Source organism: Macaca thibetana, chromosome 8, assembly GCF_024542745.1.
Source record: "Macaca thibetana thibetana isolate TM-01 chromosome 8, ASM2454274v1, whole genome shotgun sequence".
In the NCBI taxonomy this organism is placed as follows: Eukaryota; Metazoa; Chordata; class Mammalia; order Primates; family Cercopithecidae; genus Macaca; species Macaca thibetana.
In genome coordinates, this window is record NC_065585.1 from 58637539 (window position 1) to 58654246 (window position 16708).

Consider the following 16708-nt stretch of genomic DNA (forward strand, 5'->3'; position numbering starts at 1 on the left):
GTGAGGACATAGTGTTCATCTCCGTCAGAGGATGCAGCAACAAGGTGCCATCTTGGAAACAGGAACTGGATCCTCTCCAAACTCGAACCTGGCATCTTGATCTTGATCTTGGACTTCCAGATTCTAGAACTGTGATAAACGTATTGATGTTCTCTAGAAATTACCCAGTGTCAGGTATTTTGTTATGGCAGCACAAATGCAGTAGGACAGTACAGAAAAAATTGAATCCTTACATCTGAATGATACCCAAAGTTTCTTCAGTTATAGTCATTACAATTAGTTTATGTTTTCATTTGTGGAATTATTCATTGTACCTCCAACCCATTGCAAAAATAATTTTAGGCAAGCTTAAGTACATTTATGTTGAAAGGTAAGGATAGTTAAGTAAAAATTACATTCTAATAGCACTTAGGCAAAAATAATTGAGTATATACCACAGGGCCTACATCATTGTCAAGACCACCCCCCCAACACACACACACAAAGAACGAGGAGGAAAGGAAGGGACAGAATAGCCTGCTATATGAGTGGAACATAAAATGATAAAATGTGTACTCAGGCTAGGGTACAGCAGCTGTTCACAGTCACAATGATAGTTCACTGCAGCCTTGAACTCTGGGCCTCAAGAGGTCCTCTTGCCTCAGCCTCCTTAGTAGCTACCTTAGATATAGTTTTTTATATACTCTCGATAATAATTCCATCTATGTTAGAGAATGAAATTAAAAACCCACTAAACAAATGTATAATTATTGAAAATACCAAGGACATGATTAGTGATAGGCTGCTTTCAGTATAGGAGACCCAGCAAAGCATACTCAGAAGATAATGAGAAGACTAGCTGAACACAGTAGTCAGGGTATGAACGTGTAGGCAGGAAATTAGACAAACTGAACTAAGACTCTGTAAGGCACTGAAAACAGGAGTTGAACTTGATCTTATAGAAAAGTGATTTTCAAACTGGTTTCAGGAGCAGGGTACCCCCAGAAATTAACTCAGGAATTGCTGTGGATAACAAGAGTAAGGACATGTGAGCATGTACATGACTGTATTGTTCAATACTGCTTTATGTTTTACATACAGTAAAATTTTTATACAGAATAAGATTCCATGGTAAGATTTTACTTGAATAAGCCAGTTTCTCTGTTAACATTTTTAAAAAATCTTTGGCTGTGGACTGTGGGAAGCACTGAAAAAAACACAAGTGAATAAGACAGTGTCTGCATTCAAGTTGCTCAATAATTCCATTTTGTTTGTGGTCTACAATTGTTACAAATGTTACCTCGGATTCCTACAATAACTTTCCCACTATAACCAAACCATGTTCTTTCATCCTTTAAAACTACTCTTGAGAGCCCCCACATATACTTCTGGTAACAGTCACCTGCTCCATATTGTAATCTGCCTTCAAGGACTTTAATCCTGTCTGCCATTCATTCACACCATAAACTTTTTAAAAAAATGTCTTGCCAGAAATCATACTGGAAGTTTTCATGCATGCTAGATCCAGGGTTCTTCCTGAACAGCTGGATTGTCTTTCGCTGTTCTCTTCTTTCACTGCCTCAATACCTAAAAACTCAGCCTACTTTCTTTCCTCTCAGGAGATTCCTCTTTCACTTCATCCCTTAAAAATCTATCCTCTGCAAATAGACGAGGAACACAGACATACTGCAGAACATCCCTCCACTGGAGCCTTCTACACAAATATACACAATTCTATTCAAGGTGCTGACTATCAAACATTTTCTGTATAGAGCACACCTCAGGAACATAATATCTCTATCAATAACCTTGTCCCTCAAATCAGAGTTTAAGGATAGGAACAAAAAGTGTTTTTAGTATTGAATATTTTTATTCATCACTAGGATGTCACGTTTTTCTTGGGTTACCTATTTTGTTCTTAGCAGTTGTTTGTTTGTTTATTTATTTATTTATTTTGGAGACAGTGTCTTACTCTGTCACTCAGAGTTGAATGCAGTGGTGTAATCTTGGCTCACTGCAACCCCCACCTCCCAGGCCCAAGCGATCCTCCCACCTCAGCCTCCCAAGTAGTTGGGACTACAGGCACGTGCCCAGCTAATTTTTTGTATCTTTGATAGAGCCCAGCTAATTTTTTGTATCTTTGGTAGAGATGGGGTTTCACCATGTTGCCCAGGCTGGTCTCAAACTTCTGACCTCAGGTGATCCACCTGCCTCAGCCTCCCAAAGTGCTGGGATTACAGGCGTGAGCCACCACCCCTAGCCTGTTTACTTCTTTTTAAAGGTAAATATACAATAACCCCAAAATTTAACTAGAGTTCATTCAACTGATACCCAACTAAAACTCAGAGTCCAAGTGCTAAACCAAGAGACTGAAAAAAAGGCAACCAAGAATGCTATCATTTATAAAAGTATTTATAAATTGCTTCAAGGCTGTCTTGAACCTTATTAATTTTATATTACTTCTAATCAAAATTAGGCAGCTAAGAATCAGAAAACTTATATTTTACTCACAACCCAAAGTTATGTGTATACTCTTGAACAACTCACTTAGATTAAAATCTAATTTTACTTTAAATTATTTTAGTTACTCATTTGTCTATAAATGACTAAAACTAATACCCATAAATGTCTTCTATCATAAAAGGATTATGATACTATCATGAGATTAATTCTCCAAATAAATTTATTTACCTTTTGAGGCTGATTTGTGTCCCCCACCAAATTAGTATGTTAAAGTTTTACTCCCCAGTACCTCAAAATGTGACGTTTTTAGAGACTAGATTTTTGAAGAGGTAATTAAGTTAAAATAACGTCATTGGGGTAGGCCCTAATCCAATGACTGGTGTCCTGATAAGAGGAAATTTGGACACAGACACATATACAGAGGAAAGACCACATGAAGATACAGGGAAAAGATGCCCATCTCCTAGCCAAGAGAGGCCTCACAAGAAACCAACTCCACTGATACCTTAATCACAGACTTCCAGCCTCCGGATATGTGAGAAAATCAATTTCCATTGTTTAAGACACCCAGTCTGTGGTATTTTGCTATGGCAGCCCTTGCAAACTAATTTACTGACTTCTTAGGTGTGCAGGATGCTACGACAATTTCTGAAGCCATCTACTCACTGTATGTTTATTAAATTTTATTTTTCCTGAGCATATCCTACTCAATTAAATCATAATTTGTATTTAGTTAGTTATTTTTTGAGATGGAGTCTCACGCTGTTGCCCAGGCTGGAAGGCAGCGGCACAATCTCAGCTCACTGCAGCCTCCGTCTCCCGGTTCAAGCAATTCTCCTGTCTTGGCCCCCTCAGTAGCTGGGATTACAGGCATGCGCCACCACGCCCAGCTAATTTTTGTATTTTTAGTAGAGACGGGGTTTCACCATGTTGGCCAGGCTGGTCTCGAACTCCTGACCTCAGCTGATCCGCCTGCCTCAGCCACCCAAAGTGGTGGGATTACAGGCGTGAGCCACTGCACACGGCCAAGGTAATTTTTAGTTTTAACAATTTGTGAGGGCTTCATTTCGAAGTGTAATGACATCACAACCTACCTAGAAAATCATTTGGCAGATAAGTGGATAGTTATCTTTACATGGAGGTTCAGTAGAGTCTAACATAACAAAATTGAAAACAATCTAGATGTCCAACAATGGGAATATGGTTAAATAATAGTAATAATCCAGGCAAGGTACTGTATACTTAAATAACCTATTACTTATTTCTGAATCAAGATGAATTGCATGACTCATTGAGAAAAAGAAAAAAAAAAAAGCCATGGCACAGCAGAGAATCAAACTTACAATGCTTTAAGAGAAAAAAAAAATGTTTTAAGCCGAGTATATAAAAATTATTATGGTTTATACTAACTACTAATTACTAGTTCTAATTATATGCCATAATCACATTATATTTTCTTAGCTCATAACTCTTTATTTCCAAACACTAGATCAAAACAGATCTTTAAGTTGCATGTGGATTTGCAGAAAGAACTTTTTTAAAGATTAACTTGCTATTTTCATCATTAGCATTTCATCCCTTACTTCATTCAGCAAACCTACTTTTAGGAATTAATAAGAAAATCTCTAAGGAAGTAAGAAGAGCAAAAATATTTACAGATTTGAGCAAGAGCGTATTTTTAGTGAACTGTTACAAGCTACTTAAGTGTCAGACAACAGGAAACTAAATAAATTGTGGTGTGAGAATTTATTTTATGGTACTTAAAAATCATAAACTAGAACCCTGGTTTTTTGTGGGTTTTTCTGAGATGGAGTCTCACCCTGTCGCCCAGGCTGGGAGTGCAGTGGTGCAATCTCGACTCACTGCAACCTCCACCTCCCGGGTTCAAGTGATTCTCCTGCCTCAGTCTCCCAAGTAGCTGGGACTACAGGCACATGCCACCACACTCAGCTAATTTTTGTATTTTTAATAGAGACGAGGTTTCGCCATGTTGGCCAGACTGGTCTCGAACTCCTGACCTCAAGTGATCTGCCCACCCTGGCCTCCCAAAGTACTGGGATTACAGGAGTGAGCCACTGCCCCCAGCCAGGACCCTGGTTTTTAACATTCAGAGGATCACGCATTTTGAGAATCTGATAAAAGCTATGAACCCTCTCCCGAGAATTACACATATATGTATATAACCCCATATTTTTGCATATAATGATAGGAGGTTTACAAATAATTAAAGTCTAAACTACCTTAAAAATCCCAGTCTAGAAAAACTTTCATGGACACATAATATTTCTGGTATATTGTTAAATTTCTAGAAAGCAAAGGATAAACTAGTAGATGCAAAGAAGAAAAGAAATATGTGTTTGTGTCTATGAAAAAGGGCAGCGACCAAATTATTAAGCTTGGTTATCCTCGGATAGTAAAATTATAGAAAATTTTTATATTACTCTATAATTTTCTATCTTATTTTTTACAATAAACTAATTATATAATAATAAAAGAAAACTTAAGAGTTACAATTTATTTTAGCCAAAATAAAATTGTTATTAGTCGAGTGACGAAATAGAGTAGGGTCATGTAATGATAATTTTCTCAAGTTTTAAAGTATACAATAACAAGCAGATAATAAATGACTGATAGTCACTGATAATAGGGTACTTGTGGATGACTTAGATCACCTTGTAAACGTGCAGACTGGAGAAAGGCCATGGTAAATATTTCCTATTTCATAAAATGCCACAAAGTTAATCAATCACAAGCAATAACTGAAGTTCTTTATGAATACAAAACTATGTTTTTGCTTTTAGGCTTCGGGATATGTTCAAAGTGTCTAAAATAAATTTATAAGGAAATAAAGGTCAGAACAAAAAACTTACATTTTCTATTGTGTATCAACAGAGCTTCTTTCAAATCTATCGTTGCTTTTCCTAATAAAGCATCTGCTTTTAAAGCGTGACGGCTCCAAACTCGAAATTCCAATGTAGTCTGTGGTGTAACATTTCTGGAAGGGTAAAATTATAACAAAAACACAGGAGCAGACATCGTCATTCTATTAATAAGTAACAATTCCTATTAAACTATTTATTTCAGTAATGTTTTAAAGACCATGAATTCCATTTATTTGAGAAGAAATATTGTATGAAACAGGAAACTACTTGAATCATAAATAAAAATATTTTACTTTCAAATACATTAGGACTTTAAAAAATAGATGAGGATTTTTGGAATTAGCAAGCCAAAACACCAACACAAGAGTCTTACTGAGAGTTCACAGTAACACTGTTTCTATTTGAACAAATGTCTAAAGACTTACATAATACTTTTACTATACACAAATTTATGCCATTATTATTTTGAAATGCCAAAATTAAGAATGACTAATATGCAGTCCTATTTATTTCTGTATCAGAACAGTCAGAGAAAATGTCTATATGGAAACAATTTGGTTTATAAAGCAAAAGCAAGCATTATTATGCATCCACTCCTGAAAAATAATTTAATCAAAAATTTCTCCATACTTTAAATTGTCGATCCACACTTTAAAAAAACACTCATTACTTTGAAGTCATTTTACAAAATAAAAAACATATTCCAAAAAACATACTCTCTTGTGAAGATTTTCCATCCTTTATACAAGGTACTTACACAGTTAGCTGTTCATCCCATTTTGGATTAGAAGAACTACTGGATTTTGCTGTTTTCGTAATTTCTCCATCTACAGCTACTTCTGTATATATTGCTGTTGCGAACCAGTTCTTTTTTCTTTTAAGTTTGGCACTAGAAACTAACAGACAAATAATTCACTAGTGAGTATGTGCTGCCAAAAAGTAGTACTGCGCACTAATCAATCAGTAAGAATGGAATTGTGATTCTTGTGCAACTAGAACCCTTCTCATTGGCAGAATGAAGGAACAATACAAAAGGGCTATTGATAATGCCTGAGAGCCATTTGAATGTTTCCAAAACAGTTTTATCGAGCTATAATTCACATACCATATAATTCACCCACTTAAACTGTACAATTCAATGGTCGCACTATATTCAGAATGCACAACCATCACCACAATCAATTTTAAAACATTTTTGTTACCACAAAAATAAACTCCATACCATTAAGCAGTCACCCCCTTCTTTCTCCTCCCAATCAACCCTCTCCCTACCCCCATCCCTAGGCAGCCAGTAACCTACTATCTGTCTCTTTAAATTTGCCTATTCTGGACATTTCATATAGATGGAATCATATAATGTCGAGTTTTTTGTGACTGATTTCTTTTACTCAGCATTACATTTTTGAGGTTCATCCATATTGTAACATGCACCAGTACTCCACGCCTTTTATTGCCAAGTAACATTCTATTATATGGGTATATGACATTTTATCTATCATCAACTGATAAATATATGAACTGCTTCCACTTTGTGGCTATTGTGCATAAAGCTGCTATGAACATTTGTGTGCAGGCTTTTGTGTGGACGTAAGTTTTCATTTATCTTGGGCATATGCTTTGGAGTAGAACTCCTGGCTTGTATGATAACCCTCTGTTGAGTAACTGCCAGGCTATTTTCCAAAGTGGCTGCACCATTTTATACTCCTACCAACAATATATACTGATTTCTCCACATCCTCACCCAACAACTGCAGTAAAGATCAAGGGAAAAGCGTCTTCAGATTCAACATGCCCATTAACACCCTTGCCAGGTACTATTAACTTATCTTTCTGAAATTACATAACTGTGGCATTAAAAAAATGTTTTAATGTTTTATCTGGAAAGTTAGCTTCGAAAAGAAGCAGTATTTGCATTTTCAAATAAAAACTTAAAAATCAAAATGTCATTATAAAAGTTAATCATAACCCCTTCCAGAAAGTGAATTTTAAATCTAACATACCCGACATATGAAGAAATCAGGGACTATCTACTTTCTGGGCAAAATACTGATGACCAGGCAGTAAGAACAACTTATCAAGATCACCTCTATAACCAGTTACCTATGAACACCCTAGGTCAGAGATGAGGAAGGGAAAAGCCTCTTTCATGTCACACACAACTGATGTTAAGGATATAAAAACAACCAAAGCTATGTAAGCTTCCATTCTATTGTGAGAGAATAATGATCTAAATAAAGAGTCACACAAATAAACCACTGAAATACAATGTGATAAATGCAAGATGTAAAACAAATACTATATTTAAGTACTGGCAACATAGCAATTAAAGAGTGTTCAATGTTATATCTGAACTGCTACTATCAGGGTCTTAGCAAAACTCATTTCCATCCTTCACGGTTCCAAACTGCTCTAAGTTCAGTGTCACTGAACTAACACAGAAGGCCCAGACTTGCTCTCTCCCAAGAACTCCCCAAGATTCTTTGAATAAAAGTGTTCATATATTTCCTCAGTATATGTAAGTCTTATCCATATAGTAGAAGACTGGAAGAAGGAAAAGTCAGTATATGATGGTGTTAAAAGCAGAGGGTTAGATATATCTGGGTTCATTTTTCAACTGTGCCACTTACTAAAAGCCTGACCATAGTAAGTCAATTAATTTCTCCGTCCTTACTTGAAAAATTAGAAGAACAGCAGTACCTGATTCTTAGGATTGGTGAGTGAAGGCATGCAAAGCACTATCATCATCAATGAATGCCTGGCATCCAACAATGGTAGCTGTTACTCTATTACTACTGACTATATAGTATTAACTCTTCTCTGAGTTCATTGCAGATCCATCCAAAATACGTCCAATGAATACCCTTACTTGGCAAAATACTCAACAATACTAGAGGGTAAGGTAAGAAAAGAGATTTTGAAAAGATAATAATCTTTAATCTCATGAGGAATTTATAAATATGCTAGCAAAAATGCACATATAAATATAATACTGTGATTTTAAATAACTAGAAGACAATCTTATTAATTCAAAAAGTTGTTCTAGTTAGTAGAATATATAGATTTTTTTTCCTATTTAATGAATTTCCTTTGGTGTTATACACAGACTGTCCTCCACCCTAAGGTTATATAAGTATTTTTAAACTATCAGAAAATGAGTCATGTGTGGGAGGGTAGGGAGCGTTAACTTTAAAATCCCACTGACAATAACGTCTCTTCAAAAAATCTAGTAATAAACTTAATACGTAAGAGTCACATGAAGAGAACAATAAAACTTTACCAATAGAAACAAAGACGTAAGAAAAATGATATGATATATTCCTAGATTTGAAAAATTTAACACTGAAATATTTCAATTAGCTCCAATTTAATACATTATTTTAAAATAAAAACACCAACTGATTGGTTTTGAGTGTTTTTGGTCGGGGCAGAGGAAAAGGAGGGGAGACTTAAATATTCAAACAAAAGCCAAAGAAAATTTGAGAACAGTAAAGGTATATTTTAAAATGCAAAGTAATAAAAGGAAATTTATCAAAATAATCTTTTAAAAAGCACCATAAAGTGAAAATAATTAAAATGGTTTGACAGTGATGTAAAAGAGAAGTAAAGAGAACAAGCAAGATACTAATGCATAACAGTGGCATTTCAAATCAATGGGAAGATAGATTAGTCCATAAATGTTGAAACATTTGAAAAGAATGAAGTCTATAATTCACACCACTCATACAAAAATAAGTGGCATATGATTTGGCATTTTTACTTTAAAAAATGAAATTAATGCTCTAGAAGACAAAATGCTAAAAAAAATTATAAACATGAATATAACATCCCATTTGTTCTTCAATCTCATCCTTTTAATATATCTTGCACACTTTATGCTTCTGACTCTTTCCTGTTGAAAGTCTAAAATCTAAAATATCGAAGATAATACACTTCTATATGCTACTATCCTTAGGTACCTGGTACATTACAGTATATCACCATATGACAATAGGTAGTTTTCTGTTTTATTTTTTCCATCAGTTTCCCTGCGTTCCATGATCAATGCTCTTATTCTTATAAGTTGCTGCCAATCAGATAAGGGTTAAGAACAGAAATGAGGATAAGAGTAACTATGCTAATAATAAAAATAAATTAGGAGATTTTAATAATTCGGCTTAGGGCAGAGTACCTCAGTTTACAGACAATAAACAGCCAGACTGCAATATTAGAGGGGGCTTAACCTGGTTACTTATTGTTTTTAAAAGAAAAGAAAAGCCTGGGTGTGGTGGCTCACGCCTGTAATCCCAGCACTCTGGGAGGCCAAGGCAGGCGGATCACCTGTGGTCAGGAGTTCGAGACCAGTCTGGTCAACACGGTGAAACCCCGTCTCTACTAAAAATACAAAAAAAAATTAGACAGGAATGTTGGCATGCAACTGTAATCTCAGCTACTTGGGAGACTGATGCAGGAGAATCACTTGAACCCAGGAGCGGGAGGTTGCAGTGAGCCAAGATCGCACCACTGCACTCCAGCCTGGGCAATAGAGCAAGACTCCATTTCAAAAAAAAGGAAAAATCAATACAGAGGTCATTGTAATCTAATAAAAGGAGAAACAACTTGGAGTCCTAAGACCTCTGTTAGTTTCTCATTATTAACCCAAGGCACTTAATTTAATCCCTCTGATTCTCAGTGTCCTCAATGACAAATCAGGAGTCGTAATCTTTATTTAAGAAGTGATTGTAAGATCAGTAAGACTGGGAATTTTAAGGTGATTTTTATTTTAAAAATTAGATCAACAAAACAAAAGACAAAGACAAAAAGAAAAGAAGGTACTAAAACCTGGTGCCATTTAGCACAGGTCCATGATCATTATTTCCCAAGAGGATCACTGTATTTCAAAGGAGAGCAGCAACTGATGCTCAAAATTATAAATACTGTCGTGGCATTGTTTTGGTTACTTAGACTCCCTTGGTCCACATCTATTTTCCAATTGGTTCTCCAGATTTGATTCACCTGATAGCCTTTCAGTAAGTTCTTTTTCAGCTCAAATTAGCCAGATCAGGTTTTTCTTTTTTCTTTCTTTTCTTTTTTTTTTTTTGAAGAAAAGAAACAGAGCCTCACTCTATCCCCCAGGCTGGAATGCAGTGACGCCACCTCGGCTCACTGCAACCTCCACCTCCAGTGTTCAAGTGATTCTCATGCCTCAGCCTCCCAACCATCTGGGATTACATGCATGTGCCACCATGCCCGGCTAATTTTTGTATTTTTAGTAGAGATGGAGTTTCACCATATTGGCCACGCCAGTCACAAACTCCTGGCCTCACGTGAACGACCTGCCTTGGCCTCCCAAAGTGCTGGGATTACAAGCATAAGCCACCATGCCCAGCCTAGGTTTTTCTTACTTTAAGAACTCTTACACATAGATCAAGATAATTTGAAAGTTAAACTTCGGGTGTACTGTCCATTGGTCCTAGGCAAGTTACAATGAACTGAAAATGTGGTGAAAATAAGGCTCTAAGTTTCTTATACAGAACAAAAGTAGAAGGAATTATGTAAGTGGTTCTTCAGTGGAGTACCTATCAGCTTCATCAGGAGAACTGTTTCAAAAATACATGCCCATTATTCACAGAAAACAAAATACAAATATCCCTTATAGTTCATCCTTACTTACAGTGAGAGAAATGCTATTTAAATAACACTAAGATACCACTTTAGTATCTAATTATGAACAATCCCAAAGCTTGACAATAGATTTTGGTTAGGCTTTGGGAAAACAGGCACTCTCATGTACAGCTGGTGTAGACACAAAATGGTACAGGCCCCATGGAGAGGAACTTGGCAATACCTAGCAAAATTACATGTGTTTTTACCCTTTGACCCAGCAATCTAGGATCCTATCCTATTGATACATGAGCAGAAATAATAAACAACTTTTGTATGAAGTTATTTGTTGCAGCACTATTTGTAATAGCAAACAGTGGAACTCCAATGTCCAGCAATAGATTAGTTAGCTTTTTTACATCTATTCAACAAGGTATGGCGCAATAATAAAAAAGAATATTCTGTCATGAAACAAAGTCCAGAATAATACTATAAAGTTAAAAAAAGCAAAGCACAGAAAAGTATGTAAGAATTAGGGGATTAGGAGGAGAAATGAGACACATATACTGAACACATATCTGCTTATATTTTCAAAAAGAAGCAACAGAAAGATAAAGCAAAGCTAATAAAAAATGTGAACCTACAGGGCAAGGGAGAGAAGTGGGAAAATGGGACCAAGTAGCCAGACCTCTCTGAAGGTACCTTGGTTTTGACTCTGGGACTATGTAAATGTCTTACAAGGTTATAAAACAAAATTAAAAAAACAAAACAAAACAAAAAAAACACTGAAAAAAAATGAACTTAACTAATTATCAATTTAGTGACATAACCAAATAGAGAATTACTAAGGTACTTTAAAACATGGTATTTTGATTATACATCCTAAAGGGGGAAAACGCACAAAAAAAATCTTAAACTGCAATGAGTGGACCTATTGTTTTTGGTAATTTTTTTAATTACCTTTTTTTCCCCCTTTTTTCATCTCCTCCTTCCTCTGTTTTTGGTAATTTTCATGTTATTTTGAACTGGTGTGGTAGGATAAAACAGATAATATGATAATGTCATTTTGAATGAAGATTTTTTGATTAAGAGAAGGGAGTTACAGGTCAGGCACTGTGGCTCACATCTGTAATCCCAGCAATTTGGGAGGGTGGTGCAAAATGATTGCTTGAAACAAAGAGTTCAAGACTAGCGTGGGCAACATAGTGAGACCCTGTCTCTAAAAAAATTTTTTTTTAATTAGCCAGGGAAGGTGTTGAACGTCTGCAGTCTCAGCTACTTGGGAGGCTGAAGCATGAGGATCACTTCAGTCCAGTAGTTTCAGACTACAGGGAGGTATGTTTGTGCCACTGTACTCCAGCCAGGGAGAGAGAGTAAGGCCCTATCTCAAAAGAAAAACAAAAAAAAAAGATATAAATATAAAGTCAAATTAATTTAATTTTTTTTCCTTTTAGTAGAAAATGGTACTTATAGACTACAGTTATTATTATGAATTGGAAATATCAGCATGAACTAAGGATGTTAAAATATTTTTCATTTTTTGCTTTCTACAATAAACATTTCCTAGCTCTGTTAACTGAAACCTCCCAGAAACAACTAACCTTACAGTAATGAGTACCATGGGAACTACAGCACTGTGTAATCCCACTTAAATATTTGCCCAATGATTGAACAAATGACTAAATGTATGTAAGAAGGCCTTTAGCATCCTGCTCCATCCTATTAATCATTTAAGGGTCAACTCAATGATACTTTTCAAAAGCCCAAATTCTCCCACCATTACAGAGGCTTTATTTTCTCTTCATCCAGCATAGGTTCAATAAATATTTACTGAATAAATAGCATACTTTTGGAGGGCATCTACCTTTGAGGCCTATTGCAACAAATACGCCATAGTATGAATCTAAAAGAAATTATATTTCTGGAATAAGTCTGCTGAATTAGGTATTCAAAAGAAAAGTTTATCAGGGAATCACCATATTAAATATAAAAATAACTTACCAGTTACTTGTAACTGCAACCTTCCACCGTGGTTATTACTAGTATCAGACCTTGGTGAAGCAGTGGCCATGTCCCAAAATTCAGCTAAAACCTATTTTTAAAAAAGGGAATTTATTCATGTGTTAGACAAGAGTTAATAATTTTCAAGATATTAAAACTACTTTTTAAATCAACTAAGAAGTTCTCAAAAAGTACAGGGAAATTATGAAGCCTATTACCATCCCATTAAAACAAACCCTAAAGTTAGTTGAAATAACAGAAAAAATGGTGAGTAGTAAGCAAAAATAAAAATAAACATTAGAATGTTGCCCTGCTGCAGGAACGCTGGGATCCAGAGACAAAGCACTGGGCCTGCTACAAGGGGAAGGAGCTGAGATTCCCATACTAAGCAAGGGCCCAAGTCAGTAGAAACTCCTAACATACGGCAGAAGCATATATATACATGTTTTAGGAAGGTACCCCAATTTAAGCCATTGGGAGTACCCAAGACGAAGACCAACCAAGTCCGAGTCTATAATCTTAAAAATCAAATTTATATGAAAACAAGCCACTAGTCTGGGCAACAGAGCGAGACTCCATCTCAACAACAACAACGAGAATCTCTATCCAAACAAGACAAAATAAAACTCACAATCTACATGGGGTGGGTGGGAAGCCTCAAAATACAGTAAAAACTACAGGAAAAAACTGACAACTCGGCCATTGTTGTGGATGATTTCAACACATCCCAATTAATCATAAGTCAAGCAGACAAAAAATAATAATGAACAAGCAGGATTTAATAACATCAACAGAACCTCACAACCAACTATTAGAAAATAAAAATTTTTCTCAGGTACTCATGAGACATGAGTGACATACAAAAAAACATACACTGAGATACAATGAAAAGCTCACTAAATTTCAAAAAATGTTCTAAGTCTCTGTCCGTAATACAATTAAGTTAAAAATCAGTAAAAGATAAACTTGAAAAATATGAATAGAATTTAAAAACACTTCTAAATAATTAATGAATCAAAAGAAACCATGTTGGAAATTAAAAAAAAAAAAAAACTAAGAACTGAGAAACAAAAATACCACATATGAAAATGTATGGGAAAAGTTATACTTAGAGGCAAATTTATAGCCTTAAAGACATACTAGGAAAGGAAAGGTTGAAAACTCATGTGTTAGTAGGTCATCTGGTAAGTCTGAAAGAGAAAAACAGAACAAACCCAAAGAAAGGAGTTAATAAAGAGCAGAAACTAACGAAGTAGAAAGAAGGTAACAGAAAGGATCGACAAAGTCAGAGCTACTTAGAAAACACTAAGATAAATAATAAATGTCTGATAAGACTAATGAAGGGGAAAAAAATGAAACAAAATAGGAAGCCCTAAAACAGACCGACGCATGTAAGGACATAGCCATGTAAGAGATGTAGCAATGCAGATCCACGAGAAAAGGGGTATACTTAAATAAACCTTGAATTAGCCATATGGAAAAAAATGACACTGGACCCCTATTGCACATCATATATAAAACCAATTCAAGATGGACCAATGACATAAATATGAAAGGGAAACAGTAGAACTTTTAGAACAAATTACAGCAGAAAACTATTGTTTTGTGTCCTCCCAGGATGCAAGGATTTCTTAAGTGACAGGGGCATACTAACCAAATAAGAAAAGTGTGAATATTCACACCTGTAATCCCAGCACTTTGGGAGGCCAAGGCAGGCGGATCACCTGAGATCAGGAGTTCAAGACCAGCCTGGCCAACATGGCAAAACCCTGTCTCTACTAAAAAAAGACAAAAATTAGTCAGGCGTGGTGGTGGGCACATGTAATCCCAGCTACTCAGGAGGCTGAGGCAGGGAGAATGGCTTGAACTCGGGAGGTGGAGGTTGCAGTAAGCCGAGGTCACACCACTGCACTCCAGCCTGGGCAACAGAGTGAGACTCTGTCTCAAAAGAAAAAAAAAAGTGTGAATATTTTGACTACATGGAAATTGAGACTTCTGTTTATCAGGACATCATAAAGAAAATGAAAAGATATGCCAGAAACTGGAATAAATTTGCAAAACAAAAAACTAAAGATTAGTATTTACTACTATATAATACTTACAAATAAGAAAAAGACAACACATTAGGCAAAAGGCTTAACTGTAATTATATAGAAAAGGAGATTTCTAAGGCCAACAAAGATGAAACAATGCCAAATCTCACTGCCCATCAGAGAAATACAAACCACACAGATGTCATTTTTAAATTCATTAGAATGGTAAAAACTAGGAATGTTGATAGTGCCAAATAATGGCAAAAAACATGCAACAGTGGTGGCTCTTATATACCGCTGGTAGGCATTTCAGATGGCAAAATCCTGTTGGAAAACAATTTGGCATTATCATTTAAAGTTAAACATTTGCATGCCCTTCAATGAGCGATTTTGAATTTTATAAAATTTTTGTACCTGTGTACCAAGTATAAGCATTCTTCATAACAACAAAAAAAGTGAAAAATACTCAAATGTCCATTGGTAGAAAATGGTTACATAAATTAGGCTAACTCATGCAATCGAGCATTATACAGTAGTGAGAAGAATGAACTAGGTGGGGGTCGTGGCTCACGCCTGTAATCCCAGTGCTTTGGGAGGCCGAGACGGGTGGATTATTTGAGGTCAAGACCAGCCTGCCCAACACAGTGAAGCCCCGCCTCTACCAAAAAAAAAATAATAATAATACAAAAATTAGCCAGGCGAGGTGGCAGATGCCTCTAACCCCAGCTACTCGGGAGGCTGAGGCAGGAGAACTGCTTAAACCCAGGAGGCAGAGGTTGCAGTGAGCTGAGATCGTGCCATTGCACTCCAGCCTGGGTGACAGAGCAAGACTCTGCCTCAAAAAAAAAAAAAAAAGAATGAATATAGCTATAAGCAACAACATGAATGGATCTAAGAAAAAGAACAGTAAGTAGAAAAGAAAAGAAAAAAGACAGATGAGTTCTGAGCATTAACACCTTCCTCTCAGTTCTGTCTCCAAGATTTAACATTCTACACTGAAGTCATAAGAAATTCTTCCAACTCCTAATGACAAAGAAGAAATGAATTCTTTTGACAGTTATCATGACCTCATCTTTTGTTATTCATTTCCTTTGAAAACACCATGATTCCATGATTGAAAAAGAAATCCAGAAATGTGGGGTACTGTGGATCCTGAGCCTCAAGAGTTTGACCAACGAGCAATTACAGGAAGCCCAGTAAAGAACTGCTAAGGTCCAAACGGCCACCAAATAACAAGCTGTCAGTCTTCCAAGGAGTACTCTGTGAATCTCATGGTAACACTTCTGCACACAATAAAGAAACTAGTGTACAGAAATGTTTATTTGTCTATGATATAGCAATATCCACAGAGTCCAAAAATAAGTCTTCACAATTATTTTCTGGTTATAAATTTGAATTTGCCTATTCAGATATTTCTGTCTATTTTTATGTCTGCTCAAACATCTTTTATGATGTTTCAATGCTTTCCTTGAAATGTATAAAGATTTGTAAATTATATTTTCCTCTATAATAAAATACTATATGTGTAAGCTTTAAAAAGCCTGCAAACATGATTATGAAACTCCAATCAAACAATCATATTTGTGGTATTTTAAAAAGAAAAGATGGAAACAAGTTCAGGATAGCAGTTACTTTAGGGGCTGGGAAAAGGTAAGAATATGGAATCAGAGAGGTCTTCACAGCTCTTTAACCACACTGGGATTGACCTAGTTCTTCGGTTGAGCAGTCGGTTCACAAATGGATTTTATTATTGACTTCTATGTGTTACAT

At 35.8% G+C, this 16708-nt stretch overlaps 1 protein-coding gene across 3 annotated transcripts in view; it reads right to left on the reverse strand.

Moving 5' to 3' along the window:
• Positions 1-16708, reverse strand: part of WWP1 (WW domain containing E3 ubiquitin protein ligase 1) — a 140593-nt gene that overhangs the window by 96550 nt on the left and 27335 nt on the right. For all 3 annotated transcript variants that reach the window (XM_050801228.1, XM_050801226.1, XM_050801227.1), the window contains exons 3-5: positions 12906-12996; positions 6082-6220; positions 5313-5437 (exon numbers count right to left, since the gene is read on the reverse strand). In XM_050801228.1, coding sequence (XP_050657185.1) covers positions 5313-5437; positions 6082-6220; positions 12906-12975 — 334 coding nt within the window. In that variant the 5' untranslated portion in view covers positions 12976-12996. The remainder of the gene's footprint in view (positions 1-5312; positions 5438-6081; positions 6221-12905; positions 12997-16708) is intronic.